General features: G+C 45.3%; 1 protein-coding gene across 1 annotated transcript in view; it reads right to left on the bottom strand.

Annotated features, from left to right (window-relative positions):
* Positions 1 to 25888, bottom strand: part of LOC129825794 (PDZ domain-containing protein 2-like) — a 188907-nt gene that overhangs the window by 87556 nt on the left and 75463 nt on the right. The window contains exon 3 of the mRNA XM_055885936.1: positions 9243 to 9825. Within this exon, the coding sequence (XP_055741911.1) occupies positions 9243 to 9825 (583 nt within the window). The remainder of the gene's footprint in view (positions 1 to 9242; positions 9826 to 25888) is intronic.

The raw sequence follows: 25888 nt of genomic DNA, 5'->3' as shown, positions 1-25888 counted from the left end.
CTAACAGGGAAGACATACGCTAATGTTACCCCTAACAGGGAAGAGATACGCTAATGTTACCCCTAACAGGGAAGAGATTAGCTAATGTTACCCCAAACAGGGAAGAGATTAGCTAATGTTACCCCTAACAGGGAAGAGATTAGCTAATGTTACCCCTAACAGGGAAGAGATATGCTAATGTTAGGCCTAACAGGGAAGAGATACGCTAATGTTACCCCTAACAGGGAAGAGATACGCTAATGTTACCCCTAACAGGGAAGAGATACGCTAATGTTACCCCTAACAGGGAAGAGATACGCTAATGTTACCCCTAACAGGGAAGATATCTGCTAATGTTACCCCTAACAGGGAAGAGATACGCTAATGTTACCCCTAACAGGGAAGAGATACGCTAATGTTACCCCTAACAGGGAAGAGATACGCTAATGTTACCCCTAACAGGGAAGAGATACGCTAATGTTACCCCTAACAGGGAAGAGATACGCTAATGTTACCCCTAACAAGGAAGATATCTGCTAATGTTACCCCTAACAGGGAAGAGATACGCTAATGTTACCCCTAACAGGGAAGAGATTAGCTAATGTTACCCCAAACAGGGAAGAGATTAGCTAATTTTACCCCAAACAGGGAAGAGATTAGCTAATGTTACCCCTAACAGGGAAGAGATTAGCTAATGTTACCCCAAACAGGGAAGAGATTAGCTAATGTTACCCCAAACAGGGAAGAGATTAGCTAATGTTACCCCTAACAGGGAAGAGATTAGCTAATGTTACCCCAAACAGGGAAGAGATTAGCTAATGTTACCCCTAACAGGGAAGAGATTAGCTAATGTTACCCCCAAACAGGGAAGAGATTAGCTAATGTTACCCCTAACAGGGAAGAGATATGCTAATGTTAGGCCTAACAGGGAAGAGATTAGCTAATGTTACCCCTAACAGGGAAGAGATACGCTAATGTTACCCCTAACAGGGAAGAGATTAGCTAATGTTACCCCTAACAGGGAAGAGATTAGCTAATGTTACCCCTAACAGGGAAGAGATACGCTAATGTTACCCCTAACAGGGAAGAGATACGCTAATGTTACCCCTAACAGGGAAGAGATTAGCTAATGTTACCCCTAACAGGGAAGAGATACGCTAATGTTAGGCCTAACAGGGAAGAGATTAGCTAATGTTACCCCTAACAGGGAAGAGATTAGCTAATGTTACCCCTAACAGGGAAGAGATTAGCTAATGTTACCCCAAACAGGGAAGAGATTAGCTAATTTTACCCCAAACAGGGAAGAGATTAGCTAATGTTACCCCTAACAGGGAAGAGATTAGCTAATGTTACCCCTAACAGGGAAGAGATACGCTAATGTTACCCCTAACAGGGAAGAGATTAGCTAATGTTACCCCTAACAGGGAAGAGATTAGCTAATGTTACCCCAAACAGGGAAGAGATTAGCTAATGTTACCCCAAACAGGGAAGAGATTAGCTAATGTTACCCCTAACAGGGAAGAGATACGCTAATGTTACCCCTAACAGGGAAGAGATACGCTAATGTTACCCCTAACAGGGAAGAGATTAGCTAATGTTACCCCTAACAGGGAAGAGATACGCTAATGTTAGGCCTAACAGGGAAGAGATTAGCTAATGTTACCCCTAACAGGGAAGAGATACGCTAATGTTACCCCTAACAGGGAAGAGATACGCTAATGTTACCCCTAACAGGGAAGAGATACGCTAATGTTAGGCCTAACAGGGAAGAGATACGCTAATGTTAGGCCTAACAGGGAAGAGATACGCTAATGTTACCCCTAACAAGGAAGAGATTAGCTAATGTTACCCCTAACAGGGAAGAGATTAGCTAATGTTATGCCTAACAGGGAAGAGATTAGCTAATGTTAGGCCTAAGAGGGAAGAGATACGCTAATGTTACCCCAAACAGGGAAGAGATACGCTAATGTTAGGCCTAACAGGGAAGAGATACGCTAATGTTACCCCTAACAGGGAAGAGATTAGCTAATGTTACCCCAAACAGGGAAGATATCTGCTAATGTTACCCCTAACAGGGAAGAGATTAGCTAATGTTACCCCTAACAGGGAAGAGATACGCTAATGTTACCCCTAACAGGGAAGAGATACGCTAATGTTACCCCTAACAGGGAAGAGATACGCTAATGTTACCCCTAACAGGGAAGAGATACGCTAATGTTACCCCTAACAGGGAAGAGATACGCTAATGTTACCCCTAACAGGGAAGAGATTAGCTAATGTTACCCCTAACAAGGAAGATATCTGCTAATGTTACCCCTAACAGGGAAGAGATACGCTAATGTTAGGCCTAAGAGGGAAGAGATTAGCTCATGTTAGGCCTACCCCTGATAGGAAAGAGAGTCTGGATCAACCAGAAGCGTCCCAACCAGAAACATTAGAATCTGGTATGCAGGATGTTCAGGTGTATTGTAGCTATCCGAGCTCAATCTGATTCATACTAATATGATTAAAATATGCTAGTGTTAACGTAGCTTGCTGTAGTGTGTATTTGTTTAGGATTGATCTCAATTGTCTGTGGTGAGGTTATTCACTGTGGATGACTCATTGGTGTACATAGGGAGGTATGATTTCTGGAGGGTTTTTAAAAGATTTGTTCAGTGAAGGTGACTCAACATGTGGAGTTTTAATGGAGATTAAGAAAGATGGCCAGACTGTCTCATTTCATTGTTTACTACTGTTTCTGTCCTCAGTTTGGTTCTCATGTAAGATGTTACACAGCTTTGGAATACTCTGGTATTTTCAAAAGGCTTCATCTTCAAGCTCTAAACCAGCCAGCCCTTTAAAACCAGAGGCCTTTGAGTTTAGAATGTTAAAGTGGGCAATCTGATCCTGAAGGGCCTCAAGCCTAACCTCCTCTGATTGATTAAACCACTGAAACATGGGAACATCTGCCTGTCTCATTGGTTCAATCATTGGCACAAGGGAACATATCCCTTCTGATTGGCTAAAACACTGACACATGGGAACATCTGCACTGGGCTGGAAACAAACTGGCTATTCTAAGCCGTGGTATGCCAGATTAACACAGAGCAGAGATGAGAGACTCTCTCAGGGTGTGTTACATCAGAAACATATGGAGACGACCACACATCCAAGATCAAACTACGGCTCTCTTTCTTTAAGAGACCGCTACATACGGTCTTCTTTCAGTGCTGATGAGAGGATGAGAGCAGGATGGTACAGTATATATATATATATATGCACATCACCAGTCCAAAGTTTTAGAACACCTACTCAGGCAAGGGTTTCTATTTATTTTTACTATTTTCTACATTGTAGAATAATGGTGAAGACATCAAAACTATGAAATAGCACATATGGAATCATGTAGTAAGCAAAAAAGTGTTGAACAAATTAAAATATATGTTCTATTTGAGATTCTTCAAAGTAGACACCCGTTGCCTTGATGACAGCTTTGCAAACTCTTGGCATTCTCTTCCAACAGTTTTGAAGGAGTTCCCACATATGCTGAGCACTTGTTGGCTGCTTTTTCTTCACTCTGCGGTCTAACTCATCCAAAACCATCTCAAATGGGTTGAGGTCGGATGATTGTGGAGGCCAGGTCATCTGATGCAGCACTCCGTCACTCTCCTTCTTGGTAAAATAGCCCTTACACAGCCTGGAGGTGTGTTGGATTATTGTCCTGTTGAAAACAAATGATAGTCCCACTAAGCGCAAACCAGATGGGATGGCGTATCACTGCAGAATGCGGTGGTAGCCATGCTGGTTAAGTGTGCCTTGAATTCTGAATAAATCACTGACAGTGTCACCAAAGCACAGCATCCCCACACCATCACACCTCCTCCTCCATGCTTCACGGTGGGAACCACACATGTGGAGATCATCCGTTCACCTACTCTGCGTCTCACAAAGACACGGCGGTTGCAGCCAATAATCAAGAATTTGGACCAAAGGACAGATTTCCACCGGGTCTAATGACCATTGCTGTTGTTCCTTGGCCCAAGCAAGTCTCTTCTTATTATTGGTGTCCTTTAGTAGTGGTTTCTTTGCAGCAATTCGACCACGAAGGCCTGATTCACGCAGTCTCCTCTGAACAGTTGATGTTGAGATGTGTCTGTTACTTGAACTCTGTGAAGCAATTATTTGGGTTGCAATATGAGGTGCAGTTAACTCTAATGAATGTATCCTCTGCAACGGAGGTAACTCTGGGTCTTCCTTTCCTGTGGCGGTCCTCATGAGAGCCAGTTTCATCACAGCACTTGATGGTTTTTGAGACTGCACTTGAAGAAACGTTCGAAGTTCATGAAATTTTCCAGATTGACTGACCTTCATGTCTTAAGGTAATGATGGACTGCCATTTCTCTTTGCTTATTTCAGCTGTTCTTGCCATAATATGGACTTGGTATTTTATCAAATAGGGATATCTTCTGTATACCACCCCTACCTTGTCAAAACACAACTGATTGGCTCAAACGCATTAAAGTGGAAATAACTTCCACAAACTAACTTTTAACAAGGCACACCTGTTCATTTAAATGCATTCCAGGTGACTACCTAATGAAGCTGGTTGAGAGAATGTCAAGAGTGTGCAAAGCTGTCATCAAGGCAAAGGGTGGCTACTTTGAAGAATCTCAAATATAAAACATATTTTGAACTCTTTTTTGGTTACTACATGATTCTATCTGTCTTATTTCATAGTTTCAATGTCTTCACTATTATTCTACAATGTAGAAAATAGTAAAAAATTAAGAAAAACCCTGGAATGAGTAGGTGTCCAAACTTTTGACTGGAATACATACTGTATCTATAACATACTGTGTATTACCTGACCGGAGGTATCACTGCTGAGGGACTGTCTGTCTTACCTGACTGGAGGTATCACTGCTGAGGGATTCTGTCTGTCTTACCTGACTGGAGGTATCACTGCTGAGGGACTGTCTGTCCTACCTGACAGGAGGAATCCCTGCTGAGGGACTCTGTCTGTCTTACCTGACAGGAGGTATCACTGCTGAGGGACTCTGTCTGTCCTACCTGACTGGAGGTATCACTGCTGAGGGACTCTGTCTGTCCTACCTGACTGGAGGTATCACTGCTGAGGGACTCTGTCTTACCTGACTGGAGGTATCACTGCTGAGGGACTCTGTCTGTCTTACCTGACAGGAGGTATCACTGCTGAGGGGACTCTGTCTGTCCTACCTGACTGGAGGTATCACTGCTGAGGGACTCTGTCTTACCTGACTGGAGGTATCACTGCTGAGGGACTCTGTCTGTCTTACCTGACAGGAGGTATCACTGCTGAGGGACTCTGTCTGTCCTACCTGACTGGAGGTATCACTGCTGAGGGGACTCTGTCTTACCTGACTGGAGGTATCACTGCTGAGGGACTCTGTCTGTCTTACCTGACTGGAGGTATCACTGCTGAGGGACTGTCTGTCTTACCTGACAGGAGGTATCACTGCTGAGGGACTCTGTCTGTCCTACCTGACTGGAGGTATCACTGCTGAGGGACTCTGTCTTACCTGACTGGAGGTATCACTGCTGAGGGGACTCTGTCTGTCTTACCTGACTGGAGGTATCACTGCTGAGGGACTCTGTCTGTCTTACCTGACTGGAGGTATCACTGCTTAGTGACTGTCTGTCTTACCTGACTGGAGCTATCACTGCTGAGGGACTGTCTGTCTTACCTGACTGGAGGTATCACTGCTGAGGGGACTCTGTCTGTCTTACCTGACAGGAGGTATCACTGCTGAGGGATTCTGTCTGTCCTACCTGACTGGAGGTATCACTGCTGAGGGACTCTGTCTTACCTGACAGGAGGTATCACTGCTGAGGGGACTCTGCCTGTCTTACCTGACAGGAGGTATCACTGCTGAGGGACTCTGTCTGTCTTACCTGACTGGAGGTATCACTGCTGAGGGACTGTCTGTCCTACCTGACAGGAGGTATCACTGCTGAGGGACTCTGTCTGTCTCACCTGACTGGAGGTATCACTGCTGAGGGGACTGTCTGTCCTACCTGACTGGAGGAATCACTGCTGAGGGACTGTCTTACCTGACTGGAGGTATCACTGCTGAGGGACTCTGTCTGTCTCACCTGACTGGAGGTATCACTGCTGAGGGGACTCTGTCTGTCTTACCTGACAGGAGGTATCACTGCTGAGGGATTCTGTCTGTCCTACCTGACAGGAGGTATCACTGCTGAGGGGACTCTGCCTGTCTTACCTGACTGGAGGTATCACTGCTGAGGGGACTCTGCCTGTCTTACCTGACAGGAGGTATCACTGCTGAGGGGACTCTGCCTGTCTTACCTGACTGGAGGTATCACTGCTGAGGGGATTCTGTCTGTCTTACCTGACTGGAGGTATCACTGCTGAGGGACTGTCTGTCCTACCTGACAGGAGGTATCACTGCTGAGGGACTGTCTGTCTTACCTGACAGGAGGTATCACTGCTGAGGGATTCTGTCTGTCCTACCTGACTGGAGGTATCACTGCTGAGGGACTGTCTGTCCTACCTGACTGGAGGTATCACTGCTGAGGGACTGTCTTACCTGACTGGAGGTATCACTGCTGAGGGGATTCTGTCTGTCTTACCTGACTGGAGGTATCACTGCTGAGGGGACTCTGTCTGTCTTACCTGACTGGAGGTATCACTGCTTAGTGACTGTCTGTCTTACCTGACTGGAGCTATCACTGCTGAGGGACTGTCTGTCCTACCTGACTGGAGGTATCACTGCTGAGGGGATTCTGTCTGTCTTACCTGACAGGAGGTATCACTGCTGAGGGACTCTGTCTGTCTTACCTGACTGGAGGTATCACTGCTGAGGGGATTCTGTCTGTCTTACCTGACTGGAGGTATCACTGCTGAGGGACTGTCTGTCCTACCTGACTGGAGGTATCACTGCTGAGGGACTCTGTCTGTCTTACCTGACTGGAGGTATCACTGCTTAGTGACTGTCTGTCTTACCTGACTGGAGCTATCACTGCTGAGGGACTGTCTGTCCTACCTGACTGGAGGTATCACTGCTGAGGGGATTCTGTCTGTCTTACCTGAGTGGAGGTATCACTGCTGAGGGACTGTCTGTCTTACCTGACAGGATGTATCTCTGCTGAGGGGATTCTGTCTGTCCTACCTGACTGGAGGTATCACTGCTGAGGGATTCTGTCTGTCTTACCTGACTGGTGGTATCACTGCTGAGGGACTGTCTGTCTTACCTGACTGGAGGTATCACTGCTGAGGGACTGTCTTACCTGACTGGAGGTATCACTGCTGAGGGATTCTGTCTGTCTCACCTGACTGGAGGTATCACTGCTGAGGGACTGTCTGTCTTACCTGACAGGATGTATCTCTGCTGAGGGGATTCTGTCTGTCCTACCTGACTGGAGGTATCACTGCTGAGGGATTCTGTCTGTCTTACCTGACAGGAGGTATCACTGCTGAGGGACTGTCTGTCTTACCTGACTGGAGGTATCACTGCTGAGGGACTGTCTTACCTGACTGGAGGTATCACTGCTGAGGGATTCTGTCTGTCTTACCTGACAGGAGGTATCACTGCTGAGGGACTGTCTGTCTTACCTGACTGGAGGTATCACTGCTGAGGGACTGTCTGTCTTACCTGACTGGAGGTATCACTGCTGAGGGACTGTCTGTCTTACCTGACTGGAGGTATCACTGCTGAGGGACTGTCTGTCCTACCTGACTGGAGGTATCACTGCTGAGGGACTGTCTGTCCTACCTGACTGGAGGTATCACTGCTGAGGGATTCTGTCTGTCCTACCTGACTGGAGGTATCACTGCTGAGGGACTCTGTCTGTCTTACCTGACTGGAGGTATCACTGCTGAGGGACTGTCTGTCCTACCTTACTGGAGGTATCACTGCTGAGGGACTGTCTGTCTTACCTGACTGGAGGTATCACTGCTGAGGGACTCTGTCTGTCTTACCTGACTGGAGGTATCACTGCTGAGGGACTCTGTCTGTCTTACCTGACTGGAGGTATCACTGCTGAGGGACTGTCTGTCCTACCTGACTGGAGGTATCACTGCTGAGGGACTGTCTGTCTTACCTGACAGGAGGTATCACTGCTGAGGGACTCTGTCTGTCTCACCTGACTGGAGGTATCACTGCTGAGGGACTGTCTGTCCTACCTTACTGGAGGTATCACTGCTGAGGGACTGTCTGTCTTACCTGACTGGAGGTATCACTGCTGAGGGACTGTCTGTCCTACCTGACTGGAGGTATCACTGCTGAGGGACTCTGTCTGTCCTACCTGACTGGAGGTATCACTGCTGAGGGGATTCTGTCTGTCCTACCTGACAGGAGGTATCACTGCTGAGGGACTGTCTTACCTGACTGGAGGTATCACTGCTGAGGGATTCTGTCTGTCCTACCTGACTGGAGGTATCACTGCTGAGGGGATTCTGTCTGTCCTACCTGACAGGAGGTATCACTGCTGAGGGACTGTCTTACCTGACTGGAGGTATCACTGCTGAGGGGATTCTGTCTGTCTTACCTGACTGGAGGTATCACTGCTGAGGGACTCTGTCTTACCTGACTGGAGGTATCACTGCTGAGGGACTCTGTCTGTCTTACCTGACTGGAGGTATCACTGCTGAGGGACTCTGTCTGTCCTACCTGACTGGAGGTATCACTGCTGAGGGACTGTCTGTCTTACCTGACTGGAGGTATCACTGCTGAGGGACTGTCTTACCTGACTGGAGGTATCACTGCTGAGGGACTCTGTCTGTCTCACCTGACTGGAGGTATCACTGCTGAGGGACTCTGTCTGTCTTACCTGACTGGAGGTATCACTGCTGAGGGATTCTGTCTGTCTTACCTGACTGGAGGTATCACTGCTGAGGGACTCTGTCTGTCTTACCTGACTGGAGGTATCACTGCTGAGGGACTGTCTGTCTTACCTGACTGGAGGTATCACTGCTGAGGGACTCTGTCTGTCTTACCTGACTGGAGGTATCACTGCTGAGGGACTCTGTCTGTCTTACCTGACTGGAGGTATCACTGCTGAGGGACTGTCTGTCTTACCTGACTGGAGGTATCACTGCTGAGGGACTGTCTGTCTTACCTGACTGGAGGTATCACTACTTAGAGACTGTCTGTCCTACCTGACTGGAGGTATCACTGCTGAGGGATTCTGTCTGTCTTACCTGACTGGAGGTATCACTGCTGAGGGACTCTGTCTGTCTTACCTGACTGGAGGTATCACTGCTGAGGGACTGTCTGTCTTACCTGACTGGAGGTATCACTGCTGAGGGACTCTGTCTTGTGTTGTGACAGTCCTCTGTGTAAGCGAATCGGCAGGGTGGCGGTTCCTCCACCGTTCTGCAGATGAAGTGGGATCGCTAGAGGGGGCCGAGAAGTCCCTGGTCCTGGTTCTCTTGGCTCCTCCTCCGGGGGCGTGTCCATGGAAGGTGTGCAGCTACTAGGCTCTGGGGGCGTGACCTTCGTGTCCATGGAGATCGCAGAGGAGCCGCGGTAACCGTTCTCCGGCGTTTCCCCACCGCCATCGTCCCAGCTCTCGTTCTTAGGGCCCAGCTCTTTACTGTCACGATTGAACGTCGACCGGGCGATGATGCCAAACTTTCGCGTCCGTTTGCTGCCACCGGTCTGCGTCGCAAGGCTGTCAAGAGGCTCGGAGGACACGTTGCTCCTACGGTCCAGGGAGTTTCGGCCAACTTGGATGCCACCGCTGCCACCGGTGACGGTGGCGTTGCCGTTTCCATTGCACGGAGGGAGAGGGGCTTTACGCTTGATCCTTCGCAGCATGATCAGGTAGATGCAGCCTCCATTCCAGCACTGGTCAGCCAGGTAACTGTTCAGAGAACATAAGAGAAGACAAAACGGAGAGATGTCAGATTGTGTGGGGACGCGAGTCTCCCGGTCACAGATAAACAGATAAAAAGACCAAAGGAAATGTCACATATGAACCCATTTCTGATGAATTATTCCATTTGGAAATTAAAGGCATGAAAAGGCCTTTGGAAAAGACTGTATTGTAGCGAATTGAAATAATTTCCTCGGAGCATATTAAACAGTGTAAATCATCCTGCCTTCTAACTCGTAATTCTTCTTTGATATCTCTGACTGCAGCTCATTGCTAAGCAGACGCCATTTCAGTTTCAATGGCACTTCACATGTCATTTCAGGCTAATTTGTGTCTGTGAATTAGGCAGGAAAAACATGGCGCAGTATGCCATGTCTAGACAAGAACAGTGAGTGAAAAAACCCCACTCAGACTAGGAATATAATCTGAAAAGATTCAGGGTGGCAGGAAGACATAGAAGTGAATAATGAATATCTGAACATATCCCTTCTTTCTCCTATATGTTGTTTGCTACGGAATATAGTCTAACCTTGTCAAATTAAATCTACTTGCTACAGTAGTCTGGTTCTGTTATGCTTGCTACAGTAGTCTGGTTATGTTATGCTTGCTACAGTAGTCTGGTTATGTTATGCTTGCTACAGTAGTCTGGTTATGTTATGCTTGCTACAGTAGTCTGGTTATGTTATGCTTGCTACAGTAGTCTGGTTATGTTATGCTTGCTACAGTAGTCTGGTTATGTTATGCATGCTACAGTAGTCTGGTTCTGTTATGCTTGCTACAGTAGTCTGGTTATGTTATGCTTGCTACAGTAGTCTGGTTCTGTTATGCATGCTACAGTAGTCTGGTTATGTTATGCTTGCTACAGTAGTCTGGTTCTGTTATGCTTGCTACAGTAGTCTGGTTATGCTTGCTACAGTAGTCTGGTTATGCTTGCTACAGTAGTCTGGTTATGCTTGCTACAGTAGTCTGGTTATGTTATGCTTGCTACAGTAGTCTGGTTATGCTTGCTACAGTAGTCTGGTTATGTTATGCTTGCTACAGTAGTCTGGTTATGTTATGCTTGCTACAGTAGTCTGGTTATGTTATGCTTGCTACAGTCGTCTGGTTATGTTATGCTTGCTACAGTAGTCTGGTTATGTTATGCTTGCTACAGTAGTCTGGTTATGTTATGCTTGCTACAGTAGTCTGGTTATGTTATGCTTGCTACAGTAGTCTGGTTATGTTATGCTTGCTACAGTAGTCTGGTTCTGTTATGCTTGCTACAGTAGTCTGGTTCTGTTATGCTTGCTACAGTAGTCTGGTTCTGTTATGCTTGCTACAGTAGTCTGGTTATGTTATGCATGCTACAGTAGTCTGGTTATGCTTGCTACAGTAGTCTGGTTATGCTATGCATGCTACAGTAGTCTGGTTATGCTTGCTACAGTAGTCTGGTTATGCATGCTACAGTAGTCTGGTTATGCTTGCTACAGTAGTCTGGTTATGCTTGCTACAGTAGTCTGGTTATGTTATGCTTGCTACAGTAGTCTGGTTATGTTATGCTTGCTAGAGTAGTCTGGTAATGCTTGCTACAGTAGTCTGGTTATGTTATGCTTGCTACAGTAGTCTGGTTATGTTATGCTTGCTACAGTAGTCTGGTTATGCTTGCTACAGTAGTCTGGTTATGCTATGCTTGCTACAGTAGTCTGGTTATGCTTGCTACAGTAGTCTGGTTATGTTATGCTTGCTACAGTAGTCTGGTTCTGTTATGCATGCTACAGTAGTCTGGTTATGTTATGCTTGCTACAGTAGTCTGGTTATGCTTGCTACAGTAGTCTGGCTATGCTTGCTACAGTAGTCTGGTTATGTTATGCTTGCTACAGTAGTCTGGTTATGTTATGCTTGCTACAGTAGTCTGGTTATGCTTGCTACAGTAGTCTGGTTCTGTTATGCTTGCTACAGTAGTCTGGTTATGTTATGCTTGCTACAGTAGTCTGGTTATGTTATGCTTGCTACAGTAGTCTGGTTATGTTATGCTTGCTACAGTAGTCTGGTTATGTTATGCTTGCTACAGTAGTCTGGTTATGTTATGCTTGCTACAGTAGTCTGGTTATGTTATGCTTGCTACAGTAGTCTGGTTATGTTATGCTTGCTACAGTAGTCTGGTTATGTTATGCTTGCTACAGTAGTCTGGTTATGTTATGCATGCTACAGTAGTCTGGTTATGCTTGCTACAGTAGTCTGGTTCTGTTATGCTTGCTACAGTAGTCTGGTTATGTTATGCATGCTACAGTAGTCTGGTTATGCTTGCTACAGTAGTCTGGTTATGCTATGCATGCTACAGTAGTCTGGTTATGCTTGCTACAGTAGTCTGGTTATGCATGCTACAGTAGTCTGGTTCTGTTATGCTTGCTACAGTAGTCTGGTTATGTTATGCTTGCTACAGTAGTCTGGTTATGTTATGCTTGCTACAGTAGTCTGGTTATGTTATGCTTGCTACAGTAGTCTGGTTATGTTATGCTTGCTACAGTAGTCTGGTTATGTTATGCTTGCTACAGTAGTCTGGTTATGCTTGCTACAGTAGTCTGGTTCTGTTATGCTTGCTACAGTAGTCTGGTTATGTTATGCTTGCTACAGTAGTCTGGTTATGTTATGCTTGCTACAGTAGTCTGGTTATGTTATGCTTGCTACAGTAGTCTGGTTATGTTATGCTTGCTACAGTAGTCTGGTTATGTTATGCTTGCTACAGTAGTCTGGTTATGTTATGCTTGCTACAGTAGTCTGGTTATGTTATGCTTGCTACAGTAGTCTGGTTATGTTATGCTTGCTACAGTAGTCTGGTTATGTTATGCTTGCTACAGTAGTCTGGTTATGTTATGCATGCTACAGTAGTCTGGTTATGCTTGCTACAGTAGTCTGGTTCTGTTATGCTTGCTACAGTAGTCTGGTTATGTTATGCATGCTACAGTAGTCTGGTTATGCTTGCTACAGTAGTCTGGTTATGCTATGCATGCTACAGTAGTCTGGTTATGCTTGCTACAGTAGTCTGGTTATGCATGCTACAGTAGTCTGGTTATGCTTGCCACAGTAGTCTGGTTATGTTATGCTTGCTACAGTAGTCTGGTTATGTTATGCTTGCTACAGTAGTCTGGTTCTGTTATGCTTGCTACAGTAGTCTGGTTCTGTTATGCTTGCTACAGTAGTCTGGTTATGTTATGCTTGCTACAGTAGTCTGGTTATGTTATGCTTGCTACAGTAGTCTGGTTATGTTATGCTTGCTACAGTAGTCTGGTTATGTTATGCTTGCTACAGTAGTCTGGTTATGTTATGCTTGCTACAGTAGTCTGGTTATGTTATGCTTGCTACAGTAGTCTGGTTATGTTATGCTTGCTACAGTAGTCTGGTTCTGTTATGCTTGCTACAGTAGTCTGGTTCTGTTATGCTTGCTACAGTAGTCTGGTTCTGTTATGCTTGCTACAGTAGTCTGGTTCTGTTATGCTTGCTACAGTAGTCTGGTTCTGTTATGCTTGCTACAGTAGTCTGGTTCTGTTATGCTTGCTACAGTAGTCTGGTTCTGTTATGCTTGCTACAGTAGTCTGGTTCTGTTATGCTTGCTACAGTAGTCTGGTTCTGTTATGCTTGCTACAGTAGTCTGGTTCTGTTATGCTTGCTACAGTAGTCTGGTTCTGTTATGCTTGCTACAGTAGTCTGGTTCTGTTATGCTTGCTACAGTAGTCTGGTTCTGTTATGCTTGCTACAGTAGTCTGGTTCTGTTATGCTTGCTACAGTAGTCTGGTTCTGTTATGCTTGCTACAGTAGTCTGGTTCTGTTATGCTTGCTACAGTAGTCTGGTTATGTTATGCTTGCTACAGTAGTCTGGTTATGTTATGCTTGCTACAGTAGTCTGGTTATGTTATGCTTGCTACAGTAGTCTGGTTATGCTTGCTACAGTAGTCTGGTTATGCTTGCTACAGTAGTCTGGTTATGCTTGCTACAGTAGTCTGGTTATGTTATGCTTGCTACAGTAGTCTGGTTATGTTATGCTTGCTACAGTAGTCTGGTTATGTTATGCTTGCTACAGTAGTCTGGTTATGTTATGCATGCTACAGTAGTCTGGTTATGTTATGCTTGCTACAGTAGTCTGGTTATGTTATGCTTGCTACAGTAGTCTGGTTATGTTATGCTTGCTACAGTAGTCTGGTTATGCTTGCTACAGTAGTCTGGTTATGCTTGCTACAGTAGTCTGGTTATGTTATGCTTGCTACAGTAGTCTGGTTATGCTTGCTACAGTAGTCTGGTTATGCTTGCTACAGTAGTCTGGTTATGTTATGCATGCTACAGTAGTCTGGTTATGCTTGCTACAGTAGTCTGGTTATGTTATGCTTGCTACAGTAGTCTGGTTATGCTTGCTACAGTAGTCTGGTTATGTTATGCATGCTACAGTAGTCTGGTTATGCTTGCTACAGTAGTCTGGTTATGTTATGCTTGCTACAGCAGTCTGGTTATGCTTGCTACAGTAGTCTGGTTATGCTTGCTACAGTAGTCTGGTTATGCTTGCTACAGTAGTCTGGTTATGTTATGCATGCTACAGTAGTCTGGTTATGTTATGCTTGCTACAGTAGTCTGGTTATGTTATGCTTGCTACAGTAGTCTGGTTATGTTATGCATGCTACAGTAGTGTGGTTATGCTTGCTACAGTAGTCTGGTTATGCTATGCTTGCTACAGTAGTCTGGTTATGCTTGCTACAGTAGTCTGGTTATGTTATGCTTGCTACAGTAGTCTGGTTATGCTTGCTACAGTAGTCTGGTTATGTTATGCTTGCTACAGTAGTCTGGTTATGCTTGCTACAGTAGTCTGGTTATGTTATGCTTGCTACAGTAGTCTGGTTATGCTTGCTACAGTAGTCTGGTTATGTTATGCTTGCTACAGTAGTCTGGTTATGCTTGCTACAGTAGTCTGGTTATGTTATGCTTGCTACAGTAGTCTGGTTATGTTATGCATGCTACAGTAGTCTGGTTATGTTATGCTTGCTACAGTAGTCTGGTTATGCTTGCTACAGTAGTCTTGTTATGCTTGCTACAGTAGTCTGGTTATGTTATGCTTGCTACAGTAGTCTGGTTATGCTTGCTACAGTAGTCTGGTTATGTTATGCTTGCTACAGTAGTCTGGTTATGCTTGCTACAGTAGTCTGGTTATGTTATGCTTGCTACAGTAGTCTGGTTATGCTTGCTACAGTAGTCTGGTTATGCTTGCTACAGTAGTCTGGTTATGCTTGCTACAGTAGTCTGGTTATGTTATGCTTGCTACAGTAGTCTGGTTATGCTTGCTACAGTAGTCTGGTTATGTTATGCTTGCTACAGTAGTCTGGTTATGCTTGCTACAGTAGTCTGGTTATGTTATGCTTGCTACAGTAGTCTGGTTATGCTTGCTACAGTAGTCTGGTTATGTTATGCTTGCTACAGTAGTCTGGTTATGTTATGCATGCTACAGTAGTCTGGTTATGCTTGCTACAGTAGTCTGGTTATGCTTGCTACAGTAGTCTGGTTATGCTTGCTACAGTAGTCTTGCTCCAGTATTATTTTCCTGTGTTTCATCATAGAAAGAACTAATGACTTTTGACAAATCACCTGGTTAACCAGGATCCTGCTGGGTGCGGGCAGGCTCTCATGACTTCCTGTATAACTACAAACACTTCTGGCTGACTTTGAAAGGAATTTACATACGTGTGTGTGTGTGTCTTTATTTCAGCTACTCATTAACTTGATCGTGTTTAACTACACTGCATGATCATGGCTGAAAAGTTCAAACTCATTTGCAGACTTGTTTACGGTACATACAGTAGGTTAGACACAATATCAGCTAGGCTTCAAATCAAAGCGTATGAAGCCCAAACAAAGAGTAATATATAAAGTCAGATGTACTGTGGAGTAGGAGACTTTGCATTGCATGGCTTGCCTTACACTCAGCTAATGAATGCATAGAGCAGGGATGGGAAACTTTGATGGGGGTTTGGGGGCAACAACAAAAAACGGAACTCATCACGAGGGGCTGCAGTGGCTTGTGGGTCTGCGTACCCATATCCACCCCCTCGTGACAGATTGAAACTTGGATGTTAAGAGATTGAAATGTGGATAATAAGTTGACTGTACAGAGTGAATGAGAGCTGTCAGGGGACTAGCTCCAGTGTGAAAGAGGATTCTAGATACCCCAACCAGCTCTAGATACCCCAACCAGCTCCAGATACCCCAACCAGCTCCAGATACCCCAACCAGCTCCAGATACCCCAACCAGCTCCAGATACCCCAACCAGCTCCAGATACCCCAACCAGCTCCAGATACCCCAACCAGCTCTAGATACCCCAACCAGCTCTAGATACCCCAACCAGCTCTAGATACCCCAACCAGCTCTAGATACCCCAACCAGTTCTAGATACCCCAACCAGTTCTAGATACCCCAACCAGATCTAGATACCCCAACCAGTTCCAGATACCCCAACCAGTTCCAGATACCCCAACCAGTTCCAGATACCCCAACCAGTTCCAGATACCCCAACCAGATCTAGATACCCCAACCAGTTCCAGATACCCCAACCAGTTCTAGATACCCCAACCAGCTCTAGATACCCCAACCAGTTCTAGATACCCCAACCAGTTCTAGATACCCCAACCAGTTCCAGATACCCCAACCAGCTCCAGATACCCCAACCAGCTCCAGATACCCCAACCAGCTCCAGATACCCCAACCAGCTCCAGATACCCCAACCAGCTCCAGATACCCCAACCAGTTCTAGATACCCCAACCAGTTCTAGATACCCCAACCAGTTCTAGATACCCCAACCAGTTCCAGATACCCCAACCAGTTCCAGATACCCCAACCAGTTCCAGATACCCCAACCAGTTCTAGATACCCCAACCAGCTCTAGATACCCCAACCAGTTCTAGATACCCCAACCAGTTCCAGATACCCCAACCAGTTCCAGATACCCCAACCAGCTCTAGATACCCCAACCAGATCTAGATACCCCAACCAGTTCCAGATACCCCAACCAGTTCCAGATACCCCAACCAGTTCCAGATACCCCAACCAGTTCTAGATACCCAAACCAGCTCCAGATACCCCAACCAGTTCTAGATACCCCAACCAGCTCTAGATACCCCAACCAGCTCTAGATACCCCAACCAGCTCTAGATACCCCAACCAGTTCTAGATACCCCAACCAGTTCTAGATACCCCAACCAGTTCTAGATACCCCAACCAGATCTAGATACACCAACCAGTTCTAGATACCCCAACCAGTTCTAGTTACCCCAACCAGATCTAGATACCCCAACCAGTTCTAGATACCCCAACCAGCTCTAGATACCCCAACCAGCTCTAGATACCCCAACCAGTTCCAGATACCCCAACCAGTTCTAGATACCCCAACCAGTTCTAGATACCCCAACCAGTTCTAGATACCCCAACCAGCTCTAGATACCCCAACCAGTTCTAGATACCCCAACCAGCTCTAGATACCCCAACCAGTTCTAGATACCCCAACCAGTTCTAGATACCCCAACCAGCTCTAGATACCCCAACCAGTTCCAGATACCCCAACCAGTTCTAGATACCCCAACCAGCTCTAGATACCCCAACCAGCTCTAGATACCCCAACCAGTTCTAGATACCCCAACCAGTTCTAGATACCCCAACCAGCTCTAGATACCCCAACCAGCTCTAGATACCCCAACCAGATCTAGATACACCAACCAGTTCTAGATACCCCAACCAGTTCTAGTTACCCCAACCAGATCTAGATACCCCAACCAGTTCTAGATACCCCAACCAGCTCTAGATACCCCAACCAGCTCTAGATACCCCAACCAGTTCCAGATACCCCAACCAGTTCTAGATACCCCAACCAGTTCTAGATACCCCAACCAGTTCTAGATACCCCAACCAGCTCTAGATACCCCAACCAGTTCTAGATACCCCAACCAGCTCTAGATACCCCAACCAGCTCTAGATACCCCAACCAGCTCTAGATACCCCAACCAGTTCTAGATACCCCAACCAGTTCTAGTTACCCCAACCAGCTCTAGATACCCCAACCAGCTCTAGATACCCCAACCAGCTCTAGATACCCCAACCAGCTCTAGATACCCCAACCAGTTCTAGATACCCCAACCAGTTCTAGATACCCCAACCAGTTCCAGATACCCCAACCAGCTCTAGATACCCCAACCAGCTCTAGATACCCCAACCAGCTCTAGATACCCCAACCAGTTCCAGATACCCCAACCAGTTCTAGATACCCCAACCAGCTCTAGATACCCCAACCAGCTCTAGATACCCCAACCAGCTCTAGATACCCCAACCAGCTCTAGATACCCCAACCAGCTCTAGATACCCCAACCAGCTCTAGATACCCCAACCAGTTCTAGATACCCCAACCAGCTCTAGATACCCCAACCAGCTCTAGATACCCCAACCAGCTCTAGATACCCCAACCAGTACTAGATACCCCAACCAGTTCCAGATACCCCAACCAGCTCCAGATACCCCAACCAGTACTAGATACCCCAACCAGTTCCAGATACCCCAACCAGCTCTAGATACCCCAACCAGCTCTAGATACCCCAACCAGCTCTAGATACCCCAACCAGTTCTAGATACCCCAACCAGTACTAGATACCCCAACCAGCTCTGTGTCAGCTGAGTTTTTAGATCTATACCATTTTATAAAAAATGACATGCAATTCTACGTATTTTGTCATAAAGATGGAGGGCAAATGTTTGCAGTTTTTTGAATATGATAACTGATGATCAAATGGACCCCACACCAAATCGGTAATTCGACCATGCTTACTACGGGTTTAGCTGGCCGCTTACCTTGACTAATTTACCAATCTGAAGAAGAAGAAGAAGAAGAAGAAAATACACTGCTCAAAAAAATAAAGGGAACACTTAAACAACAAAATGTAACTCCAAGTCTATCACACTTCTGTGAAATCAAACTATCCACTTAGGAAGCAACACTGATTGACAATAAATTTCACATGCTGTTGTGCAAATTACCTTGACTAATTTACCAATCTGAAGAAGAAGAAGAAGAAAATAGCTGTCACGGGCTAATTGAGTGTCTGTTGATGCACAGCATTTCTAAATGGTACCTGGTGTATTCTACTATTCTACCTCTCAACAGGAAGTTCAGACCCCGACTGAGTTCTGCCAGCTGCCCATCCCTGGCTTAGAGTATTCTTGGCATAGTCAGGCTGCAAAACACAGCCATATTCCCAAATCCATGTACACAACATAACTATGGAGGAGAATGGTAGTTGTTTCATAGATCAGGATCATTGCACACACTGGCAATAATAAATACCCCCCCCCCCCCCCCCAAAAAACAACGATGTTTTAAGTTGAATATTAGCTTTTGTCTGAAGTTCAGAATGTATTTTGACCCATGCACTAACAAGGATTTTCATAATCAGCAGCTTGTCTACTGCTAGAGTCCTGTACCTGTATTGCTCTACTACAGTCCTGTACCTGTATTGATCTACTACAGTCCTGTACCTGTATTGATATACTACAGTCATGTACCTGTATTGATCTACTACTGCTAGAGTCCTGTACCTGTATTGATCTACTAGAGTCCTGTACCTGTATTGATCTACTACAGTCCTGTACCTGTATTGATCTACTACAGTCCTGTACCTGTATTGATATACTACAGTCATGTACCTGTATTGCTCTACTACAGTCCTGTACCTGTAATGATCTACTACAGTCCTGTACCTGTATTGATCTACTACAGTCCTGTACCTGTATTGATCTACTACAGTCCTGTACCTGTATTGATCTGCTACAGTCCTGTACCTGTATTGATCTACTACTGCTAGAGTCCTGTACCTGTATTGATCTACTACTGCTAGAGTCCTGTACCTGTATTGATCTGCTACAGTCCTGTACCTGTATTGATCTACTACAGTCCTGTACCTGTATTGATCTACTACAGTCCTGTACCTGTATTGATCTACTACAGTCCTGTACCTGTATTGATCTACTACTGCTAGAGTCCTGTACCTGTATTGATCTGCTACAGTCCTGTACCTGTATTGATCTACTACAGTCCTGTACCTGTATTGATCTGCTAGAGTCCTGTACCTGTATTGATCTACTAGAGTCATGTACCTGTATTGCTCTACTACAGTCCTGTACCTGTATTGATCTACTACAGTCCTGTACCTGTATTGATCTACTACAGTCCTGTACCTGTATTGATCTACTACTGCTAGAGTCCTGTACCTGTATTGATCTACTAGAGTCCTGTACCTGTATTGCTCTACTACAGTCCTGTACCTGTATTGATCTACTACAGTCCTGTACCTGTATTGATCTACTAGAGTCCTGTACCTGTATTGATCTACTAGAGTCCTGTACCTGTATTGATCTGCTACAGTCCTGTACCTGTATTGATCTACTACAGTCCTGTACCTGTATTGATCTGCTACAGTCCTGTACCTGTATTGATCTACTACAGTCCTGTACCTGTATTGATCTACTAGAGTCATGTACCTGTATTGCTCTACTACAGTCCTGTACCTGTATTGATCTACTACAGTCCTGTACCTGTATTGATCTACTACAGTCCTGTACCTGTATTGATCTACTACTGCTAGAGTCCTGTACCTGTATTGATATACTAGAGTCCTGTACCTGTATTGATCTACTACAGTCCTGTACCTGTATTGATCTACTAGAGTCCTGTACCTGTATTGATCTACTAGAGTCCTGTACATGTATTGCTCTACTACAGTCCTGTACCTGTATTGATATGCTACAGTCCTGTACCTGTATTGATCTACTACAGTCCTGTACCTGTATTGATCTACTACAGTCCTGTACCTGTATTGATCTGCTACAGTCCTGTACCTGTATTGATCTACTACTGCTAGAGTCCTGTACCTGTATTGATCTACTACTGCTACAGTCCTGTACCTGTATTGATCTACTACTGCTAGAGTCCTGTACCTGTATTGATCTACTAATGCTAGAGTCCTGTACCTGTATTGATCTACTAGAGTCCTGTACCTGTATAGATCTACTACTGCTACAGTCCTGTACCTGTATTGATCTACTACTGCTAGAGTCCTGTACCTGTATTGATCTACTACTGCTAGAGTCCTGTACCTGTATTGATCTACTAGAGTCCTTTACCTGTATTGATCTACTAGAGTCCTGTACCTGCATTGATCTACTACAGTCCTGTACCTGTATTGATCTACTACAGTCCTGTACCTGTATTGATCTACTGCTACTACAGTCCTGTACCTGTATTGATCTACTAGAGTCCTGTACCTGTATTGATCTACTACTGCTAGAGTCCTGTACCTGTATTGATCTACTACTGCTAGAGTCCTGTACCTGTATTGATCTACTACTGCTAGAGTCCTGTACCTGTATTGATCTACTACTGCTAGAGTCCTGTACCTGTATTGATCTACTACTGCTAGAGTCCTGTACCTGTATTGATCTACTACTGCTAGAGTCCTGTACCTGTATTGATCTACTACTACTAGAGTCCTGTACCTGTATTGATCTACTACAGTCCTGTACCTGTATTGATATACTACAGTCATGTACCTGTATTGCTCTACTACAGTCCTGTACCTGTAATTATCTACTACAGTCCTGTACCTGTATTGATCTACTACAGTCCTGTACCTGTATTGATCTACTACAGTCCTGTACCTGTATTGATCTGCTACAGTCCTGTACCTGTATTGATCTAATACTGCTAGAGTCCTGTACCTGTATTGATCTGCTACAGTCCTGTACCTGTATTGATCTACTACAGTCCTGTACCTGTATTGATCTACTACAGTCCTGTACCTGTATTGATCTACTACTGCTAGAGTCCTGTACCTGTATTGATCTGCTACAGTCCTGTACCTGTATTGATCTACTACAGTCCTGTACCTGTATTGATCTGCTAGAGTCCTGTACCTGTATTGATCTACTAGAGTCATGTACCTGTATTGCTCTACTACAGTCCTGTACCTGTATTGATCTACTACAGTCCTGTACCTGTATTGATCTACTACAGTCCTGTACCTGTATTGATCTACTACTGCTAGAGTCCTGTACCTGTATTGATCTACTAGAGTCCTGTACCTGTATTGCTCTACTACAGTCCTGTACCTGTATTGATCTACTACAGTCCTGTACCTGTATTGATCTACTAGAGTCCTGTACCTGTATTGATCTACTAGAGTCCTGTACCTGTATTGATCTGCTACAGTCCTGTACCTGTATTGATCTACTACAGTCCTGTACCTGTATTGATCTGCTACAGTCCTGTACCTGTATTGATCTACTACAGTCCTGTACCTGTATTGATCTACTAGAGTCATGTACCTGTATTGCTCTACTACAGTCCTGTACCTGTATTGATCTACTACAGTCCTGTACCTGTATTGATCTACTACAGTCCTGTACCTGTATTGATCTACTACTGCTAGAGTCCTGTACCTGTATTGATCTACTAGAGTCCTGTACCTGTATTGCTCTACTACAGTCCTGTACCTGTATTGATATGCTACAGTCCTGTACCTGTATTGATCTACTACAGTCCTGTACCTGTATTGATCTACTACAGTCCTGTACCTGTATTGATCTGCTACAGTCCTGTACCTGTATTGATCTACTACTGCTAGAGTCCTGTACCTGTATTGATCTACTACTGCTACAGTCCTGTACCTGTATTGATCTACTACTGCTAGAGTCCTGTACCTGTATTGATCTACTACTGCTACAGTCCTGTACCTGTATTGATCTACTACTGCTAGAGTCCTGTACCTGTATTGATCTACTAATGCTAGAGTCCTGTACCTGTATTGATCTACTAGAGTCCTGTACCTGTATAGATCTACTACTGCTACAGTCCTGTACCTGTATTGATCTACTACTGCTAGAGTCCTGTACCTGTATCGATCTACTACTGCTAGAGTCCTGTACCTGTATTGATCTACTAGAGTCCTTTACCTGTATTGATCTACTAGAGTCCTGTACCTGCATTGATCTACTACAGTCCTGTACCTGTATTGATCTACTACAGTCCTGTACCTGTATTGATCTACTGCTACTACAGTCCTGTACCTGTATTGATCTACTAGAGTCCTGTACCTGTATTGATCTACTACTGCTAGAGTCCTGTACCTGTATTGATCTACTACTGCTAGAGTCCTGTACCTGTATTGATCTACTACTGCTAGAGTCCTGTACCTGTATTGATCTACTACTGCTAGAGTCCTGTACCTGTATTGATCTACTACTGCTAGAGTCCTGTACCTGTATTGATCTACTACTGCTAGAGTCCTGTACCTGTATTGATCTACTACTACTAGAGTCCTGTACCTGTATTGATCTACTACAGTCCTGTACCTGTATTGATCTACTAGAGTCCTATACCTGTATTGATCTACTACAGTCCTGTACCTGTATTGATCTACTACAGTCCTGTACCTGTATTGATCTACTACAGTCCTGTACCTGTATTGATCTACTACTGCTAGAGTCCTGTACCTGTATTGATCTACTAGAGTCCTGTACCTGTATTGATCTACTACTGCTAGAGTCCTGTACCTGTATTTTTTATTTTTATTTCACCTTTATTTAACCAGGTAGGCTAGTTGAGAACAAGTTCCCATTTGCAACTGCGACCTGGCCAAGATAAAGCATAGCAGTGTGAACAGACAACAACACAGAGTTACACATGGAGTAAACAATAAACAAGTCAATAACATGGTTGGAAAAAGAGAATCTATATACAATGTGTGCAAAAGGCATGAGGTAGGCAATAAATCGAATAATTACAATTTAGCAGATTAACACTGGAGTGATAAATCATCAGATGATCATGTGCAAGAAGAGATACCGGTGTGCAAAAGAGCAGAAAAGTAAATAAATAAAAGCAGTATAAAAGCAGTATGGGGGTGAGGTAGGTAAATTGGGTGGGTAGTTTACAGATGGACTATGTACAGCTGCAGCGATCGGTTAGCTGCTCGGATAGCAGATTTTTAAAGTTGTTGAGGGAGATAAAAGTCTCCAACTTCAGAGATTTTTGCAATTCGTTCCAGTCGCAGGCAGCAGAGAACTGGAAGGAAAGGCGTCCAAATGAGGTTTTGGCTTTAGGGATGATCAGTGAGATACACCTGCTGGAGCGCGTGCTACGGGTGGGTGTAGCCATCGTGACCAGTGAACTGAGATTAGGCGGCACTTTACCTAGCATAGCCTTGTAGATGACCTGGAGCCAGTGGGTCTGACGACGAACATGTAGCGAGGGCCAGCCGACTAGGGCATACAGGTCGCAGTGGTGGGTCGTATAAGGTGCTTTAGTAACAAAACGGATGGCACTGTAAAACTGCATCCAGTTTGCTGAGTAGAGTATTGGAAGCTATTTTGTAGATGACATCGCCGAAGTCGAGGATCGGTAGGATAGTCAGTTTTACTAGGGTAAGTTTGGCGGCGTGAGTGAAGGAGGCTTTGTTCCGGAATAGAAAGCCGACTCTAGATTTGATTTTGGATTGGAGATGTTTGATATGAGTCTGGAAGGAGAGTTTGCAGTCTAGCCAGACACCTAGGTACTTATAGATGTCCACATATTCTAGGTCGGAACCGTCCAGGGTGGTGATGCTAGTCGGGTGTGCGGGTGCAGGCAGCGAACGGTTGAAAAGCATGCATTTGGTTTTACTAGCATTTAAGAGCAGTTGGAGGCCACGGAAGGAGTGTCGTATGGCATTGAAGCTCATTTGGAGGTTAGATAGCACAGTGTCCAGGGAAGGGCCGGAAGTATACAGAATGGTGTCGTCTGCGTAGAGGTGGATCAGGGAATCGCCCGCAGCAAGAGCAACATCATTGATGTATACAGAGAAAAGAGTCGGCCCGAGAATTGAACCCTGTGGTACCCCCATAGAGACTGCCAGAGGACCGGACAACATGCCCTCCGATTTGACACACTGAACTCTGTCTGCAAAGTAGTTGGTGAACCAGGCAAGGCAGTCATTAGAAAGACCGAGGCTATTGAGTCTGCCGATAAGAATATGGTGATTGACAGAGTCGAAAGCCTTGGCCAGGTCGATGAAGACGGCTGCACAGTAATGTCTTTTATCGATGGCGGTTATGATATCGTTTAGTACCTTGAGCGTGGCTGAGGTGCACCCGTGACCGGCTCGGAAACCGGATTGCACAGCGGAGAAGGTACGGTGTGATTCGAGATGGTCAGTGATCTGTTTGTTGACTTGGCTTTCGAAGACCTTAGCTAGGCAGGGCAAGATGGATATAGGTCTGTAACAGTTTGGGTCCAGGGTGTCTCCCCCTTTGAAGAGGGGAATGACAGCGGCAGCTTTCCAATCCTTGGGGATCTCAGATGATACGAAGGAGAGGTTGAACAGGCTGGTAATAGGGGGTGCGACAATGGCGGCGGACAGTTTCAGAAATAGGGGGTCCAGATTGTCAAGCCCAGCTGATTTGTATGGGTCCAGGTTTTCCAGCTCTTTCAGAACATCTGCTATCTGGATATGGGTAAAGGAGAAGCTGGGGAGGCTTGGGCGAGTAGCAGCGGGGGGGGCGGGGCTGCTGGCCAAGGTTGGAGTCGCCAGGTGGAAGGCATGGCCAGCCATTGAGAAATGTTTGTTGAAGTTTTCGATTATCACGGACTTATCAGTGGTGACCGTGTTATCTAGCCTCAGTGCAGTGGGCAGCTGGGAGGAGGTGCTCTTGTTTTCCATGGACTTTACAGTATCCCAGAACTTTTTGGAGTTAGAGCTACAGGATGCAAATTTCTGCTTGAAAAAGCTGGCCTTTGCTTTCCTGACTGACTGCGTGTATTGGTTCCTGACTTCCCTGAACAGTTGCATATCACGGGGGCTCTTCGATGCTATTGCAGTTCGCCACAGGATGTTTTTGTGCTGGTCGAGGGCAGTCAGGTCTGGAGTGAACCAAGGGCTATATCTGTTCTTGGTTCTGCATTTTTTGAACGGAGTATGCTTGTCTAATATGGTGAGGAAGTAACTTTTAAAGAATGACCAGG

The sequence above is a fragment of the Salvelinus fontinalis genome, chromosome 28 (assembly GCF_029448725.1).
Source record: "Salvelinus fontinalis isolate EN_2023a chromosome 28, ASM2944872v1, whole genome shotgun sequence".
Taxonomy (NCBI): domain Eukaryota; kingdom Metazoa; phylum Chordata; class Actinopteri; order Salmoniformes; family Salmonidae; genus Salvelinus; species Salvelinus fontinalis.
This window is presented reverse-complemented; position numbering and strand designations above follow the sequence as displayed.